This window comes from Bubalus kerabau, chromosome 4 (assembly GCF_029407905.1).
Source record: "Bubalus kerabau isolate K-KA32 ecotype Philippines breed swamp buffalo chromosome 4, PCC_UOA_SB_1v2, whole genome shotgun sequence".
In the NCBI taxonomy this organism is placed as follows: domain Eukaryota; kingdom Metazoa; phylum Chordata; class Mammalia; order Artiodactyla; family Bovidae; genus Bubalus; species Bubalus kerabau.
Window position 1 is genome coordinate 11,798,417 of NC_073627.1, and position 18,975 is coordinate 11,817,391.

General features: G+C 46.5%; 1 protein-coding gene across 1 annotated transcript in view; it reads left to right on the plus strand.

The window, feature by feature from the left end:
- Positions 1-18,975, plus strand: part of CCDC40 (coiled-coil domain 40 molecular ruler complex subunit) — a 44,580-nt gene that overhangs the window by 21,461 nt on the left and 4,144 nt on the right. The window contains exons 11-17 of the mRNA XM_055575305.1: positions 7,216-7,459; positions 7,540-7,722; positions 13,700-13,945; positions 14,907-15,120; positions 15,537-15,706; positions 15,795-15,886; positions 17,295-17,415. Of these exons, the coding sequence (XP_055431280.1) occupies positions 7,216-7,459; positions 7,540-7,722; positions 13,700-13,945; positions 14,907-15,120; positions 15,537-15,706; positions 15,795-15,886; positions 17,295-17,415 (1,270 nt within the window). The remainder of the gene's footprint in view (positions 1-7,215; positions 7,460-7,539; positions 7,723-13,699; positions 13,946-14,906; positions 15,121-15,536; positions 15,707-15,794; positions 15,887-17,294; positions 17,416-18,975) is intronic.

Consider the following 18,975-nt stretch of genomic DNA (forward strand, 5'->3'; position numbering starts at 1 on the left):
AGGGGTCCCAACCACAGATTTATGACGAGGCTTTGGCAAACACTGAGAGTCACACCTGCAAAGCCCACGAGCCTAGTTAGGGAGTTTGGGATCGACATGTACACACTCCTGCATTTAAAATGGACAGCCACCAAGGTCCTACTACATAGCATAGGGAACTCTGCTCAATGTTATGTGGCAGCCTGCACGGGAGGGAAGTTCAGGGGGGAAATGGATACTTACATGTATGCGGATGGCTGAGTGAGTCCCTTCGCTGCCCACCTGAAACTATCACAACATTGTTAATCAGCTGTACTCCAAAGAAAATAAAAGTTAAAAAAAAAAAAAGCAAACCGGTCATTCCCATGTGAAACATCTCAGAACAAGTCAGAAAATTCCAAGACTATACTGGGCTCACCTGGGGTTAGGGAGGATACCCTGGCTAGAATTTAGACCCTCTCAGGGTCAGGGACACAAACAGGTTCCCCTGTGCCCGGGTTTCTGCTTCTGCCATACTTTCCGACAGGAAACCCAGGGAGCAGGCAGGGCTCAGCACCTCTGCCAGGTGTTAATCGGTCACTTCATCACCTTGAGCTCCTGCAGCAGGTTCCCTCTTAATCCTCAGATGGATTGGGTCAAGCTTCAGACATACTCTAGACTCCACCAGTTCTTTATGGTTTTTTTTTTTTTCTATTGGTATCTGTTAATCAAGGACATTTTAATCTTTTTATTGAAGTATAGTTGATTTACATACAGTGTAGTAATTTCTGCTGTACAGCAAAGTGATTCTGTTATACATATATATATTCTTTTTAAAATATTATTTTCCATTATGGTTTATTATAGGATATTAAATACAGTTTTCCTGTGCTATATATTAGGATTTGTTGTTTATCCATTCTCTCTATAAAAGCTTATATCTGCTGACCCCAACCTCCCACTTCATCTCTCCTCTGACCTCCCCTGCTCGGCAACTACCAGTCTGTTCTCTATGAAGGACAATTTTAAAGTGTGTCTTTTAAATTTTTTGTTTATTTTACTTTTTGGCCATGCCGTGTGGCTTGTGGGATCTTAGTTCCCCCTGGGGGATTGAACCTGGGCCATGGCATGAAAGCACTGAATCTTAACCACTGGGCCACCAGGGAATTCCCAAGTGTGTCTTTTTAAAAATAATTTTTATTCAGGATAAGTGATCACATCCCAGGAAATTAGAAAAACAGAAATAAAGATTTAAAATACCACCGTCTTTCTCCTTTTCTGACAATGACAGCTTGTTAGCTAGCATTCTGGTGTCTTTTTGCCGGTGCATGTCTTACTGAGTGTTCCAATTTCTGTAGTAAAAATTGGACGTCTTGGACTTCCCTGGGGGTCCAGTGGTGAAGACTCCAGGCTTCCGCTGCACGGGGCGCCGCTGAGTCCCTGGTCGGGGAGGCTCTGTGTGCTGCATGGGGCAGCCAAAAAAAACAATAAACAAAAAATGTGGATGTCTTATCATTATTGTCAAATCCTAGATACTTAGAAGGCTTCTGCTTCCTAAAGAAGTATAAGAAAATAAGTAACTTTTAAAACTTTGGTTTATTGAAGATAACTTATGTAAAAATTTATTATGTAAAGTATTATTGTTAGGTAAATTATTTATTATGTCAATTACCATTATTATTATGTAAGAAGTTATCCTTTGTCAGAGCACAATTCAGATCAGCAAATGGACAGAGGCAAGTAACCATTACACACTCAAGGTATCACATATTTCTTGCAACCCCAAATTTAGTGCCTCTTCCCACCTCCAGCCCCTAGCAAACGCTGATCTGCTATTTCTGTAGTTTTGTCATTTCCAGAATCTCATATAAATGGGATCACACGATACACAGCTTTTCTTGTCTGGCTTTTTTTCACTTTGCACAGTGCTTTGAAAGTCTTCCTGGCGTTTCAGGGTCAGCAGTCTGTTCCTTCTCATTGCCAAGTAATATTCCCTCACGTGGATACATCAACATCTGGTTGTTTCCAGTCTGGAGGGTGGCATGACCAGAGCTGCAGTGACGTTGTGTGCAGATCTTGGTGTAGGAATGCAAAGTGGAACAGGCCATTCTGGGAAACACCTCCACAGCACTGAGATTCCCAGTCAGTCCCATCCTCACCAATGCTTAACAGTGCCATCGTTTTCATGTTAGTCGTTAGCAGACGTGTTGCGGTGTTCTGTTGAGATTTTAATTTGATTTCCCTAATGACTAATGATAGTGAGCATTTTGTCATGTGAGTATTTGTCATATCTTCTTTGATGAAGTATATTTTGCTCATTTTAAAAAATTGAAGTATAGTTGATTACAGTGTTTCAGGTATACACCGAACAGCAAAGTGACTCAGATCTATAATACATATATATATATGTTGTGCTGTTGTGTTATTGTCGTTTAGTCACTAAGTCGTATCTGGCTTTTTTGCGTGATGCTATAGATTGTAATCTGCTAGGCTTCTCTGTCCATGGGATTTGCCAGGCAAGAATACTAGACTGGGTTGCCATTTCCTTCTCCAGGGGATCTTCCCAACCCAGGGATTGAACCCATGTCTCCTGCTTGGCAAGTGGATTCTTTACTACTGAGCCACTTGGGAAGCCCACATATACGTATGGAAAAGTACATACACTTTTCCATACATCTTACATTTTATTGTAAGATATTGAATATAGTTCTCTGAGCTGCTGCTGCTGCTGCTAAGTCGCTTCAGTCGTGTCTGACTCTGTGCGACCCCATAGACAGCAGCCCACCAGGCTCCCCCGTCCCTGAGATTCTCCAGGCAAGAACACTGGAGTGGGTTGCCATTTCCTTCTCCAAGTTCTCTGAGATAATTTATCTATTTCATATATAGTAGAGTGTATCTGCGGAGAAGGCAATGGCACCCCACTCCAGTACTCTTGCCTGGAAAATCCCATGGATGGAGGAGCCTGGTAGGCTGCAGTCCATGGGGTCGCTAGGAGTTGGATACGACTGAGCGACTTCACTTTCACTTTTCACTTTCATGCATTGGAGAAGGAAATGGCAACCCACTCCAGTGTTCTTGCCTGGAGAATCCCAGGGACGGGGGAGCCTGGTGGGCTGCCGTCTATGGGGTCGCACAGAGTCGACACGACTGAAGTGACTTAGCAGCAGAGTGTATCTGTTAATCTCAAATTCCCAATGCATCCCTCCACCCCTTTCCCCCTTGGTAACCTTGAGTTTGTTTTTTGTCTATGAGTCTATTTCTACTTTGTAAATAAGTTCATATGTATCATTTTTTTTAGATTACTCATTTAAGTGATACCATGTATTTGTCATTCTCTGACTTACTTCACTTAACATGATAATCTCTAGGTCCATCCATGTTGTTGCAAATGGCATTATTTCATTCTTTTTTTATATCGATGGATGTGAGTTTGAGTGAACTCCGGGAGTTGGTGATGGACAGGGAGGCCTGGCGTGCTGCAATTCATGGGGTCGCAAAGAGTCGGACACAACTGGGCGACGGAACTGAACTGAACTGAATCACTTATATATGCATCATATCTTATTTATCCATTCACCTGTCAATGGACATGTAGATGCTTTCATGTATTGGCTATTGTAGATACTGCTGCTATAAACACTGGGGTGTATGTATCTTTTCGAATTAAGAGTTTTCATCTTTTCCAGATATATGCCCAGGAGCAGGATTGCTGGATCACATGGTAACTTTAGTTTTAGTTTTTTAAGGAACATTCATACTGTTCTCTGTAGGGGCTGCACCAATTTACATTCCTACCAACAGTGTAGGAGGGTTCCTTTTTCTTCACACCCTCTCCAGCATTTATCGTTTGTACTTTTTTTAAAGTATTCATTTATTTGGGCAAGTCGGGTCTTGGTTGCATCATGTGGGGTCTTTCCTTGTAGCACACGGGCTCTCTAGTTGTGGCATACAGGTTCCAGGAGCACGTGGGCCTGGTAATTTTGGCACAAGGGCTTAGTTTCTCTGTGGCATGTGGGATTTTAGCTCCCCAACCAGGGACTGAACCCACATCTTCTGCATTGCAAGTCAGATTCTTAACCACTGGACCACCAGGGAAGTCCCAGTTTTTTTATTATGACCATTCTGACTGGTGGGCTTCCCTCATAGCTCAGTTGGTAAAGAATCCACCTGCAATGCAGGAGACCCTGGTTCGATTCCTGGGTTGGGAAGATCCCCTGGAGAAGGGATAAGGAATAGGCTACCCACTCCAGTATACTTGGGCTTCCCTTGTGGCTCAGCTGGTAAAGAATCCACCTGCAATGCAGGAGATCTGGGTTTGATCCCTGGGTTGGGAAAATCCCCTGGAGAAGGGAAAGGCTACCCACTCCAGTATTCTGGCCTGGAGAATTCCATGGACTGTATGGTCCATGGGGTCACAAAGAGTCAGACACGACTGAGCGACTTTCACTTTCACTTTGATTATGACCATTCTGACGGGTGTGTGGTGATATCCATTGTAGTTTTGATTTGCATTTCTCTAATTATTAGCCATATTGAGCATCTTTGGCTAACTGTATACCTTCTTTGGAGAAATGTATGTTTAGATTTTCTGCCTATTTTTTAATTGGGTTGTTTGTTTTTTTGATATTGAGCTATTTGAACTGTTTGTATATATTGGAAGTTAATCTTTTGTCGGTTGTATCATTTGCAAATATTTCCTACCAGTCTGTATGTCGTCTTTTGTTTATGGTTTCCTTCACTGTGAAAAATGTGGACGTTTCAGTCCCATTTGTTTATTTTTAAATTTTATTTTAATTCAGTCCCATTTGTTTATTTTTTATTTGATTTTATGTTTTAACTGTGCTGGGTCTTTACTGATGTGCGTGTGCTTTCTGGTTGTGAAGAGTCGGGACTGCTCTCTAACCGCAGTGTGCGGGCTTCTCGTTGCAATGGCTTCTCTTATTGTGGAGCACGGGCTGTAGGCATGCAGGCTTCTAGTTGCAGCTGGTGGGCTCCATAGCACAGGCTCAGTAGTCGTGGGGCACAGACTTAGTAGTCCCGTGGCACGTGGGACCTTCCCCGGCCAGAGATCAAACTGGTGTCCCCTGCATTGCAAGGCGGATTCTCAACCACTGGACCACCAGGGAAGTCCCCATTTGCTTATTTTTGCTTTTGTTTCCATTATTCTACGAGATGGATCAAAAAATATTACTTCAGTTTATGTTAGAGTGCTCAGCCTATATTTTCCTCTAGGAGTTTTACAGTATCTGGCCTTATATTTAAGTCTTTAATTCATTTTGAGTTTATTTTTGTATATGGTGTTAGAGAATGTTCTAATTTCATTCTTTTACAAGTAGCTGTCTGGTTTTCCCAGCACTTGTTATTGAAGAGACTGTCTGTTCTCCGTTGTATATTCTTGTCTCCTTTGTTTAGATTAATTAACTGTGTGTGTGGGTTTATTTCTGGACTCTATTCTGTTCCATTGATCTATGTGTCTGTTTTGTGTGTGTGTTTGGGCCAGTACCATACTGTTTTGATCACTGTAGCTTCATAGTATAGTCTGAAGTCAGGGAGTGTGATTTCTCCAGCTTGTTCTTCTTTCTCAAGATTGCTTTGGCTATTCAGAATATTTTGTGTTTTCATATAAATTTTAAAAGTTATTGTTCCAGTTCTGTGAAAAATGCCACAGGTGATTTGTTAGGGATTACATTGAATCTGTAGATTGCCTTGAGTAGTATGGCCATCCTAACAATATTGATTCTTTCAACCCAAGAACACAGTATATCTTTCTATCTATTTGTGTCATCCTCAGTTTCTTTCATCAGCATCTTTTAGTTTTCAGAGTGCAGGTTTTTTTTTTTTTTTTCATGCGTAATGATGACAGACTTTATGTTTTTTGGGCTCCAAAATCACTGCAGATGGTGACTGCAGCCATGAAATTAAAAGATGCTTACTCCTTGGAAGAAAAGTTATGACCAACCTAGACAGCATGTTAAAAAGCAGAGATATTACCTTGCCAACAAAGGCCCGTCTAGTCAAGGCTATGGTTTTTCCAGTAGTCATGTATGGATGTGAGAGTTGGACTATAAAGAAAGCTGAGCGCTGAAGAATTGATGCTTTTGAACTGTGGTGTTGGAGAAAACTCTTGAGAGTTCCTTGGACTGCAAGGAGATCCAACCAGTCCATCCTAAAGGAAATCAGTCCTGAATATTCATTGGAAGGACTGATGTTGAAGCTGAAACTCCAATACTTTGGCCACCTGATGCAAAGAACTGACTCATTTGAAAAGACCCTGATGCTGGGAAAGATTGAAGGCGGGAGGAGAAGGGGACAACAGAGAATGAGATGGTTTGATGGCATCACCAATGCGATGGACATGAGTTTGAGCAGGCTCCTGTAGTTGGTGATGGACAGGGAGGTCTGTTGTGCTGCAGTCCATGGGGTCACAAAGAGTCGGACACAACTGAGTGACTGAACTGACTGACTAATGATGTTTACTGCTACACTGATGAAATGAGGGAAAACAAAACAAAACAAAACAAAACTGGATAGAGCCTAATTGTATCCCAATGAGGTATTTAGAGTTCTATCTGGTCATTGAAAAGAATTAAGGGAAAAAATGTCTGACACACAAAAATTCAAATTCCATTATCCAGGATCTGCAGTTTTACATGGGCATGTCCATGGCCAGTATACTGAGGGAATTTGAAGAGACAGCCACCTGTGTTCTTCCCAGCCACACCATTTACTCAAATGCCCTGAGCGTCATGTTCAAGAGTGCTAAACTGAGATAACAGCATTTTCTTTCCAAGATTATGATCACGACTAAAGGAGACGGGATGGCAGTGACCACTCCTCACCACCAAGCACAAGCCAACAGTTTCCTGTCCTTCCTCCTCCTATCATCACAATATTAGAAGAGTTTTAGACTTGGGCTTGAGAAGGGTAATAGTTCCAACACATTAGACAATAGTAGTCAAGATTCAACCACTGTTGGGATTTCCCTGGTGGTTCAGTGGTTAGGAGTCCATGCTTCCACTGCTGGAGGCTGGGTTTGATCTCTTGTTGGGGAATTAAGATCCTACATGTTATGTAGTGTGGCTAAAAAAATAAATAATATTTGGAAGTCATGCAAAAAATTTTTTAAATATTCAACTAATACTAATAGAATTGGTTTCCTAATTTCTTTCTCTTAACTTTATGAGCTTCCTCCCAGTAGGGTACCACCATACACATTGGTGTTCTGATGTCTTGGCTTTGCTCTTTCAATTTTGGCAGTGAATGCCAGCATCAAGTCAAGTCCATGGATGTTGAGCTTGAAGCCTATAAGAAATCCATCATGAAGGAGGAAGAAAAGAATGAGAAGCTGGCCAGCATCCTGAACCGGGCAGAGACAGAAGCCAACCTGATGCAGAAACTGACCTCACAGTGCCTGACTAAGGAGGAGGCCCTGCAGAATGAGTTTAACACTTACAGGCTCACCCTGCTGGACACAGAGGATGCACTGGGCAAGGCCCATGTGGTACGGTCATGTCCCCCACCAGCAGGGCAAGCCTCCCCACTCTACTTCATAGTATCCACCCTCTGACTCTTTCTTTCTAGGAATACACGGCAACTGTGGGAGAATTGCAGACTCTCCACCAGGCCATCCAGCATGAGCAGGAGCTGAGGAGGAAGATGGATGCCTCCATCATGGAGAAGCTGCAGGAGCACATGACCTCCAACAAGATGACCAAATACTTCCACCAGCTCATCCTGAAGCTCCAGAAGGAAAAGACCAACCTGGTACGCCAGCTGCACACACCTGGGCCACAACGGGTGGATGCTTTCATGGTGCTCAAGCATCAGGGCAGCTCTAGTGGGAACAGACCACACGTGGTGGAAGGGCATGGAGCATGTCCATTCACCTTTCATTTTTGTCTAGTTGTAAAAGTAATGCATTTTTATTGTGGAAAACCTGGAAATATAAAAAGGCATTAGAAGAAAATAAGACAGCTGCAATCCCACCTTCCACAGATAATCTCTTCTGAAACTCAGGTGTATTTCCTTCTGGAAATTTTTCTAAACACACATGGTCATACTCATACACACAAAGACACACAGAAACACACATTCACATACACATTCCCACATGCACACATGAGCAGAAACAAGCACACAGATTCACACACACACATACACATTTGTTTAACATGTTCACATACATGAACAGACATGTGAAGATACATATGCACACACAACCTGAGAGGACATAGGACTCTTACTATATATCAGTCTTTAAACCACTCTAATCCATTTTCATTAATTTTACTGAAACACAACACAGAGCGAAAAGTGCACAAACAAGTGTAGGAGCCCATTAATTTTTCACTGTGTGTATCGTGTTTTATTTTACATTATTGGTCATATTTAACATAACATTTTCCATAAATATTATTAGAAAAAGTGCATGTTGGCTTATGCATCACATTTTATCCTTCAAATATACATGTTTTCTTTAATAATTCTCTCTTTGGACACTTAAAGTTGTTTTAAACTTTAGAAATAACTTAGCACTGAACATACTTGTTCACACATCTTTGTCCATATGTCTGAGGATAAATTGCTGCAGCAGAGACCCTGGTCAAATTGGTAGGAGCATTGAAAATGAATCATGGAGTAGCCCGACCCTCTGTTTTCCCACGATGTGCCTGAAGGTCCTGAGTGAGTGTGACTGGCCCTTCTGGACTGAGGACCCAACCCCTATCCCTGGAAAGAGCTCTCTTTTGCTCCCCCAGGGGTCTTGCCTTTCTCTGAGCAGGGGTCCCTATGTCCTGAAAAAAGCAATTTGCTACTTAGGTTTTTTCTTCTTTGGTTCTTCCTGTGTGACCCCCTGCCTTAGGGTGCTGTCTACCTGGGCTGGCTAGAACTCTGAGGAACCTCATGCCTCCCAGATACCTGGGAGGAGACCAGCTGGCTCCTGGCTTGCTTGTGCCAAGGAACTGAGGAGAGGGGGCTGGAGCCAAGACTGGCATGCCTGGGTCTCCTTGAGATGTCCTGGTTGATGCTAGTCGAGTCCTACCAGTTCTTATTCCAGGAATTGGGGGCAAGACTACCTGCTGGGAGCAAAACAGTGGGGCCCAAGTGTGCACTGGAAAAGTTATGCAGTGTGGTGAGTGTGAAATAAACTTGCCCAGCCCTGATGCAATATCACAGAGGCTGATCCCCATGCTCCCAGGTGTCCCCCTTTCCCAGTCACCCATGTGGACAACACATGTGCTACCACCCATGTCCACAGGAGGGCAGTAAAGTCCTGGATCAGCATTTGTTGGAACACTTGGTGGGTGATAGGTGTACTACTACCTATGTCCACAGGAGGGCGGTAAAGAGATTTGGACCAGCATTTATTGCGAAAATTCATGGACAGCAGGTCTACTGCCACCCATGTCCATGGGAGGGCAGTAAAGGGTCCTGGGCCAGCATGTGTTGGAGCACTTGGTGGGCAGTAGGTGTACTACCATCCATGTCCACAGGAGGGCAGTAAAGAGTCCCAGGCCAGCATGTGTTGGTGCACTTGGTGGGATACAGGTGTACTACCACCCATGTCCACATGAGGGCAGTAAAGAGTCCTGGGCTAGCGCTTATAGCAAAAATTCGTGGGGGTAGGAGTAGTACCACCCATGTCCACAGGAGGGCGGTAAAGAGACTTGGACCAACATTTATTGCAAAAATTCATGGCCAGCTGGTGTACTGCCACCCATGTCCACAGGAGGGCGGTAAAGAGATTTGGACCAGCATTTATTGCAAAAATTCATGGCCAGCTGGTGTACTGCCACCCATGTCCACAGGGGGGCAATAAAGAGTTCTGGACCAGCATTTATTGCAAAAATTCGTGGGCAGAAGGTGCACTACCACCCATGTTCACAGAAGAGCAATAAAGTCCTGGGCTAGCGTTTGTTGGACCAGTTGGTGGGTGGCAGGTGTACTACCACTTGTGTCCACACGAGGGCAGTAAAGTCCTGGGCCAACATTTGTTGGACCAGTTGGTGGGTGGCAGGTGTACTACCACCCATGTCCATAGGAAGGCAGTAAAGAGTCCTGGGCCAGCATTTGTTGGAACACTTGGTGGGTGGCAGATGTACTACCACTTGTGTCCACACGAGGGCAGTAAAGTCCTGGGCCAACATTTGTTGGGCCAGTTGGTGGGTCGCAGGTGTACTACCACCCATGTCCACAGGATGGCAGTAAAGAGTCCTGAACCCAGCATTTGTTGGAGCGCTTTATGGGCAGTAGGTGTACTACTATCCGTGTCCACATGAGGGCAATAAAGAGTCCTGGGCCAGCATTTATTGCAACAATCAGATCAGATCAGTCGCTCAGTCGTGTCCGACTCTCTGCGACCCCATGAATCGCAGCACGCCAGGCCTCCCTGTCCATCATCAACTCCTGGAGTTCACTCAGACTCACGTCCATCGAGTCAGTGATGCCATCCAGCCATCTCATCCTCTGTCGTCCCCTTCTCCTCCTGCCCCCAATCCCTCCCAGCATCAGAGTCTTTTCCAATGAGTCAACTCTTCGCATCAGGTGGCCAAAGTACTGGAGCTTCAGCATCATTCCCTCCAAAGAAATCCCAGGGCTGATCTCCTTTAGGATGGACTGGTCGGATCTCCTTGCAGTCCAAGGGACTCTCAAGAGTCTTCTCCAACACCACAGTTCAAAAGCATCAATTCTTCGGCACTCAGCCTTCTTCACAGTCCAACTCCCACATCCATACATGACCACAGGAAAAACCATATCATTGACTAGATGAACCTTTGTTGGCAAAGTAATGTCTCTGCTTTTGAATATGCTATCTAGGTTGGTCATAACTTTCCTTCCAAGGAGTAAGCGTCTTTTAATTTCATGGCTGCAGTCACCATCTGTAGTGATTTTGGAGCCCAGAAAAATAAAGTCTGACACTGTTTCCACTGTTTCCCCATCTATTTCCCATGAAGTGGTGGGACTGGATGCCACGATCTTCGTTTTCTGAATGTTGAGCTTTAAGCCAACTTTTTCACTCTCCTCTTTCACTTTCATCAAGAAGCTTTTGAGTGCCTCTTTCACTTTCTGCCATAAGGGTGCTGTCATCTGCATATCTGAGGTTATTGAGATTTCTCCCGGCAATCTTGATTCCAGCTTGCACTTCTTCCAGCCCAGAGTTTCTCATGTTGTACTCTGCATAGAAGTTAAATAAACAGGGTGACAATATACAGCCTTGACGAACTCCTTTTCCTATTTGGAACCAGTCTGTTGTTCCATGTCCCGTTCTAACTGTTGCTTCCTGACCTGCATACAGATTTCTCAAGAGGCAGATCAGGTGGTCTGGTATTCCCATCTCTTTCAGAATTTTCCACAGTTTATTGTGATCCACCCAGTCAAAGGCTTTGGCATAGTCAATAAAGCAGAAATAGATGTTTTTCTGAAACTCTCTTGCTTTTTTGATGATCCAGAGGATGTTGACAATTTGATCTCTGGTTCCTCTGCCTTTTCTAAAACCAGCTTGAACATCAGGAAGTTCACGGTTCACATATTGCTGAAGCCTGGCTTGGAGAATTTTGAGCATTACTTTACTAGCGTGTGAGATGAGTGCAATTGTGCGGTAGTTTGAGCATTCTTTGGCATTGCCTTTCTTTGGGATCAGAATGAAAACTGACCTTTTCCAGTCCTGTGGCCACTGCTGAGTTTTCCAAATTTGCTGGCATATTGAGTGCAGCACTTTCACAGCATCATCTTTCAGGATTTGAAATAGCTCCACAGGAATTCCATCACCTCCACTAGCTTTGTTCGTAGTGATGCTTTCTAAGGCCCACTTGACTTCACATTCCAGGATGTCTGGCTCTAGGTCAGTGATCACACCATCGTGATTATCTGGGTCGTGAAGATCTTTTTTGTACAGTTCTTCTGTGTATTCTTGCCAGCTCTTCTTAATATCTTCTGCTTTTGTTAGGTCCATACCATTTCTGTCCTTTATCGAGTTCATCTTTGCATGAAATATTCCTTTGGTATCTCATAGCCAACAGCAAATCCAGCTCTTGAAAGGAGGCACTTCTCCCACTGCTCAGTACCCCTGTGGTCTGGTGGCAGACAGGGGATATCTGGGACAGGGAGCAGAAGTTGTAGAGGGACAGAATCATCCAGAGCTGTGTTCAGAGGGATTGCAGGCATGGGTGAACCATGGGGTCTACACAGTTAATAAAGGAGCAGTACCAATGTCCCAGGAGGAGGCCAGGGTGGTCTCAACATGGGGGACAAACAGCCTGAGGAGGCTAAGGGGAGGTCAGGGTGCTCTGGTTGGCCTGTTTGGTGGCTGAAAGGAGACTTAGGAACTGAAGCCCTTCCAGTATGGCAGAGTCCCTGTGAAGACCTGGCAACCTTGGATAATTTTGACAAAGAAAGGGATGGGTGGATAACCAGAGCTCAGAGGAGCCAAAGGGGCCAAGGTGTTACATAGGAAGCTGGGTGCCTTGAGATGCTGGCAAGGTCTGACTTTAAACCTAGGGATGTCCTGGAAAGCCACACATGATAGTTGGTCAGAGACTGGGTGTTTGACAAAGCCAGCTGGGGTCACGTGGGGGAAGAGGAAAGATGACTGGAGCATGGGCAGGAGTTGGTGGGAGCCACAGGCTGAAAGAGAGTTGAGAATTTGCAGGGGCAGGAGCCGTTGGGCAGCCAACAGTGAGAGGCTGGCTGGCAAGGTCAAGGCATAGCCACAGTCCAGGGAAAAGGGCCCTGATACCAAAGTGAGCCTGAGCTGCCTCCCTCCCTAATTCTCACAAGTGTCCTTACAATCAACTCTCCACTGTAGGAAAGAATGGAGCAAATCTGTCTTCTGAAACCTGCAGAGGAGGCAGGGTGGGCTGGCTCAGCCTTCAGGACAGAGGGCAGGTCCAAGGAGCCCTGGGCAGCTCTGCCCTTGGCTGAAGCTCCCAACCCCAGAACCATGGTTGGCAAGAGTTCCAGGATCACAAGCCTCTGGCCAGGTGGTAAATGACACCCCACAGTACAATCTTTTCTCTCCATGACCGTGTCCAATTTTTTAGTGAAATGTAAAGGACATTTGTCCCATAAAATAGAAGTTAGAAGTTGGCGTTTGTCACAGCATTATTTCGAGTAGAAATGTTGATAACAGATGACAAGCTCAAAGAGGGCAGGCATGTTGGTTTTCTTCACCAAAAGCACATGAGCTGTCAAGAGCAGGGCCCCTGTGCTTGTTGTGGAACAGATGACATTCCCAGGGACAGCTGTGACTTGCTTCCCAACCTCTGTTACAAATATGACTATTATACAACCATTAAAAATGACATGACATGACGTGTCAAATTGAAACGTGGCTTACAAAGCTGTATGTACCGTGTGACCCTGTTTTTGTTTGGGCAGGGAGGAAGAGGGTTTATATACAAAGTCAAGAAGGCAGAACAGATTCTAAATAGTGATGCTGGCTAGCTGTGTGGCAGATTTACGGGCGATCATCTGTATTTTTACATTTCCCCATTGCGTGTATTTTACTGTTTGATAAGAAGAGATAATAATATCAGCTTTCTTTTTTTGTGAGGAATCATTAGGGTTCAAACAAGTAAGTCCTATGACAAGTCATAAGGTGGAGAAAAAAAACCAACATCCTCCTCTGTTTTAGAATTTCTCCAGATGAATACCCAGATCAAGGAAAACAAGAAGCCAACCAGCTCATGCGGAGCCTCTCAGAAAGAGAGAAAAAGTTCAGACTTGTTTCCTTCTGCTAATTCAGGAGACACATCTTTCCACAATTGACGGTGACATTGCTCAGGCCACCCTGGACGTCACGACCACCAACTGCAGGCTGGACGTGCATCAGAAGACACTGGCTGAGCTGGATAAGGAAGTGAAAAAAGTCAACGACCTCATCACCAACAGTGAAAATGAAATTTCCAGGCGCACGATCCTGATTGAAAGAAAGCAAAGCCTCATCAACTTTTTCAACAAGCAGCTGGAGCAGATGGTTTCTGAACTTGGGGTAGGACCCCAGGACCAGGAGAGGCCACTTGGGTTGATATCTGTGCCTGGCCATTTCCGAAACTGCTTATGTTCAGGGATGGACTCATGTAGGACACAGGCGTTCCCACCCGACCCCTCTTACGGGTGAAATGCACATGTCTGTGTAGAATGCTGACTCAGGGGCTGTCTGCAGACCTCTGTGGGGCCACATAGTCAATATTTCAGGTGTTATGGACCATACAGTCTCTGTTGCAACCCCTCACCCTAGCAGTTATGAGGAGCCAGAGGCAGTAGGTAAACAGACAAGTGTGTCCATGTGTGATGAAACCTTACTTATGGGCCCTGAAGTCTGGGTTCCATATAACTTCCACCTGGCATGAAACTGTCTTCTTTTGATATTTTGTGTGTCCCGTGGACTATGTGAAGGCAGGCAGCAGGCAGGATCTTACTCACCGCTGCTCTTAGTGGTCTGATGGGTTTGAGGCTTGAAGTTCTACAGGTTATCCAGTGTCCCTGACCTGAGGACTCCACAACAGTCTCAAATCCCAGAGCAGCAGGGGCAGTTGGTGGGGATGCTCTTAGGTAGACCCCCAACCAGAGCATGGTCTCAGAGCTGTAACTTGAATGGATTCCAAGGGAGTAAAGACCCTAACCTATGACAGTCTGTTGTGAAAAGACAATTTGCAAAGCCCTTTTGGGTAACAGAGGCCCCACAAGACTGGGGCATGGTGGGGCCAGGCCAGTGGAGGAAGGGAAGCTGGTGGCAGACCGGCAGATCACCAGAACAGAATCTCCCACAGCAGGTCAGGCCATATGGCCTGGGACCACAGAAGAGGGGGCACAATGACAGGGTTCCTAGGCCCTCTGAGAACAGATCCCCCTACTCAGCATACAGATGCATGATCTCAGGTGTCCCCGCCCTCTGCAGCCCACCCTGACTTTAGGGACTCAGTCTGCTTTCTGGTGAACATCGCTTTCAGGGGGAAGAAGTGGGGCCCCTGGAGCTGGAGATCAAGAGGTTGACCAAGCTGATCGAGGAAAACAACACCAACGTGACACAGGCCCAGGTGACCTGGCTGCGGCTGCAGCAGGAGATGGTGAAGGTCACGCAGGAGCGTGAGGAGCACCTGGTCTCCCTGGACATGTCCAAGAAGGAGATCCACATCCTGGAGCAGAAGAAAATACGGATAGAAAGTGAGCTCCCCTGCCCAGCCCCTCCACAGCTGCTGAGGCTTTCTGGTGCCATCTGGTCCCACCGGGTCAGCCGGGCCGGGCAGCCCCACAGGAAGTGCTGCCGGGTGTCCGGGGCCCACTCTGCCTGGACACATCGTGCCTGTTTCTTCCCAGAGGTCCTGCCGCCTTCTTGTCCGGCCCTCTGGGCTCCCAAACCTGCCTGTGCGAGATCGGGGTCGTTGCTTTCCACCCCCTGCCCCGGAGCATGCTGGCCTTTCCTGGGGACTCGGTGTCTGAGCGGCAACCACGTCCCCTTCTGCCTCCGCTGTCTGGGTGGGGATGCCCGAAGGTCAGCAGGGAAGGAGGGCGCAGTGTGCATAGACCCCCGATCACAACCCCCGGGGGCCACTCCCCACCCCCGGCCACCCTCCCCACAGACAAGATCAACCAGGAGAAGAAGGAGCAGAAGCAGATCGAGCGGCACATGAAGGTCCTGGACAACGATCTGAAGAAGCTCAACTTGCTGATGAACCAGAACCGGTGCAGCTCCGAGGAGCTACAGCAGGACAACCTGGCCACGGAGGGCGAGTTCGTGCGCTCGCTCAAGGTGCGCCGGGCTTAGAGTGGATGGGCGGGGCAAGCAGGTGCGCGCAGCCCTCGGCCCCGCCCACCGCCCCTCTCTCCTCCCCACGCAGGCCTCAGAGCGGGAGACCATCGAGATGCAGGAGAAGCTGAACCAGCTGAGCGAGGAGAAGGCAGCCGTGCTCAACAGCCTGGTGGAGGCGGAGTGAGTGCCCAGGCGCCGGTCCGGAGGGTCGCTGCCCACGGTTCACGGAAACCAGTTGGTGCACGGGGAGGGGGCGGGGGAGGCGCGGCCCTAAACCTCAGCCGGATCCCTGGGAACAGCGGAATTCTGTGCCTCCGGGCAACCCTTCTGCAAAGCCATGATGGTGATCATTGGAAGTGGAGTGGCTTCCTTCAGCACAGACTTTTTAAAAACTGTATGATCTTTCTGGTGCCTGATTATAAGAGTAATCCAGACCCAACGGTAAGCATTGTAAACCACAGCAATGAGTGCAGAGTAGAAAGGAGAATCACACTTAATCCAGCCCTCTTCCTTTACCATTTTCTCTGTGGGTTTCTTTCATTTTTTTTTTTTTTTAAACCATAGTGCGATTTTCTCAGTCTGCCTTTGAAGCAGCCTTTGTTATATTTTTCTGTGGATGTCTTCCCCCTCGGGGTGCACGGGTCTGCGTTCCGAGCTGGGAGGACCCCTGAGCTGCACTGTGCGCGCCCTAATTGGCGTCATGTGCTCTCCAAGGCGCTGAGCGGCAAAGGGACCATCCGTTCCCTGCGTTTTGACAGAGTCGACACATAACACTACCTGGAACTTTTTCAGGGGATCTTAGTGCCTCCAGGCTGCTACAACTCAACACCGCAGGCTGGGGCTTTATAAACAACAGGAATTTGTTGCTCATAGTTCTTGAGGCTGGAAGTCTGAGATCAGGGTACTTGTGAGGTCGGGTGAGGGCTCTTTTCTGGGTTGCAGACTTCTCACTGTGTCCTCACAGGGTGGCAAGAGAAGGGAAGCTCTCTGGGGTCTCTTTTATGAGCGCACTAATCCCATTCATGGGGGCTCCACCGTCATGACCTCATCACCCCCCCACCACCACCGAAGACCGGGCATGAGGATTCCAACATGTTGATTTGCAGGGTGGGGACACAAACATTCAGACAACAGGGGTGGGGGGCATATGTCTTTGCTAACATTTTAATAGTTTTCAGGCTCTTGGTCTATTTAGGCTTTTGACTTCTCCTTATGTCAACTTTTGTCACTTATACTTGACTTACTCAGCTTCTCCTAAAGCTACATATCTGCTTTCTCCCTCGTCCCCGCTTTCTAGGTGAGGGTGGAGGGCCTTGGGGTTGAGTTTACCTTCTGGTCCCAAAATGGGGGACTTTAGTTTCTATTTAAACCCTTGCCTGGGTGCCTGCAGGCAAGCATGCCACCTGCTCAGCAAGGGCACCCTGTCATCAGGAAGGCAAGGGTCTCCCAGCCCACCACACTGCTCTTTGAGCTCTGAGCCCATTCCAAGCACAGCACGCCCCAAGCACAGTGCACCATGCTCACCGAAGTGTCAGAAAGAAAACCCCTTTGTTCTGCAGCTCTTACACTGCCTCCCCTCCCCTTAAAGACACCAGATCATGCTTTGGGAGAAAAAAATCCAACTGGCAAAAGAGATGCGGGCCTCCGTGGACTCTGAGACAGGCCAGATGGAGATCCGGGCCATGAAGGCAGAGATACACAGGATGAAGGTGGGTGGAAGGAGGGAGGTGGGGGGCCTGGAGCTTGGGGTCCTGGGAAGAAACCACTCTGGCACAGCAGCCTGCACTCCAAGCATGCCAAGGAAACTCGCTGTTCCCCCTGCTGACTTTCTCCACCAGTGCCTGTCCAGTTCTTGTTCTTACTGCACCAGAATGGTCACAGGACACACAGCGACCTGCACGGTATTCACAAAGCACTATGTTACCCTCACTCCAAGCAAGCAACGTACTCCAGTATTTCTAAATGCTGACTGTGACCAATCCCCACCCAATCTCATGACCCACTTGTGGATGTATCCCACCGTTGGACCAAAAAGATGCACTCCATAACAGAGTGCAAGGAACACACCCACGTTTCCCCATCAAGTCATGTTTTCTCTCTACTGTCATCTTTAGCTGGATTTCATTACCTTAAAAAAAAAGGCTGGTAATTAAATCACAAGCTGTCACTGAGCCAAAGGTTCAGGAACTTAAGGATACAAATCACAGCAGGTCATAAAAAGAAATATGACATCACTTTTACAATTACATGGTCCATAATAACCCTGCTGGCTGAGTCCAGAGGAATTCTGATCAAATGCATCCACTATGATAAGTTTAATAAACACTCATTTAACTGACTTTTCAAACCACAGAAGCCATGTATGTTGCTGCAGCAGGTCAAACACTGTACCACAAAGCTTACACACACACACACAGAGATGCACACACATACATAGGTGCACACAGACACACAGACACACACACACACACACACACATGGGGCTGCCAGCCCCACCCTCCTAGTTGTGTTTCGGTTTTGTTTTCCTTCACCAAAATAGTACATATAACTCAGCAACTTATTCTTTTTTTGTGATACAAAAAAGACATGAACTTTCTTTAATAGTTGCAGAATATCCTATGGATACAACATAATTTAATGAAGCCTTCCCATGTTGATGTGAAGATGCTGACTGTCTCCAGTTTGTTGCTGTCTGTCACTACCAGCAACGCTACAATGACATCCTTATGGAAATCAGCATCCATAGTTTTGGGGGTCTCTTTCTGGGCTGTCTTCTGTGTCCACTGATCTAAGAGCCCAAATCCACACCATCTTGATTTTTTTTTAATATTTATTTGACTGCACTGGGTCTTCGCTGCAACACATGGGATCTTTAGTTGCAACATGTGGGATCTACTTCCCTGACCAGGGACTGAACCCAGGCCCTCTGCCTTGGGAGCACAGAGTCTTAGCCACTGGACTGCCAGGGGAGTCCCCCTCTTGTTATTTTAAATCAACTTTGTTGAGGAATTATTTATTTACAGGGCTTCCCTGGTGGTTCAGCAGTAAAGAATCTACCTGCAATGCAGGAGACATGGGTTCAATCACAGGGTCAGGAAGATCCCCTGGAGAAGGGAATGGCAACCCACTCCAGTATTCTTGTGCCAAGAATCCTATGGACAGAGGAGCCTGACAAGCTGCAGTTCATAGGGTTGCAAAAGAGCTGGCCACGACTTAGCGACTAAACAATAAACAAACTTACATGCAGTAATGTGAACTTACTTTAAATG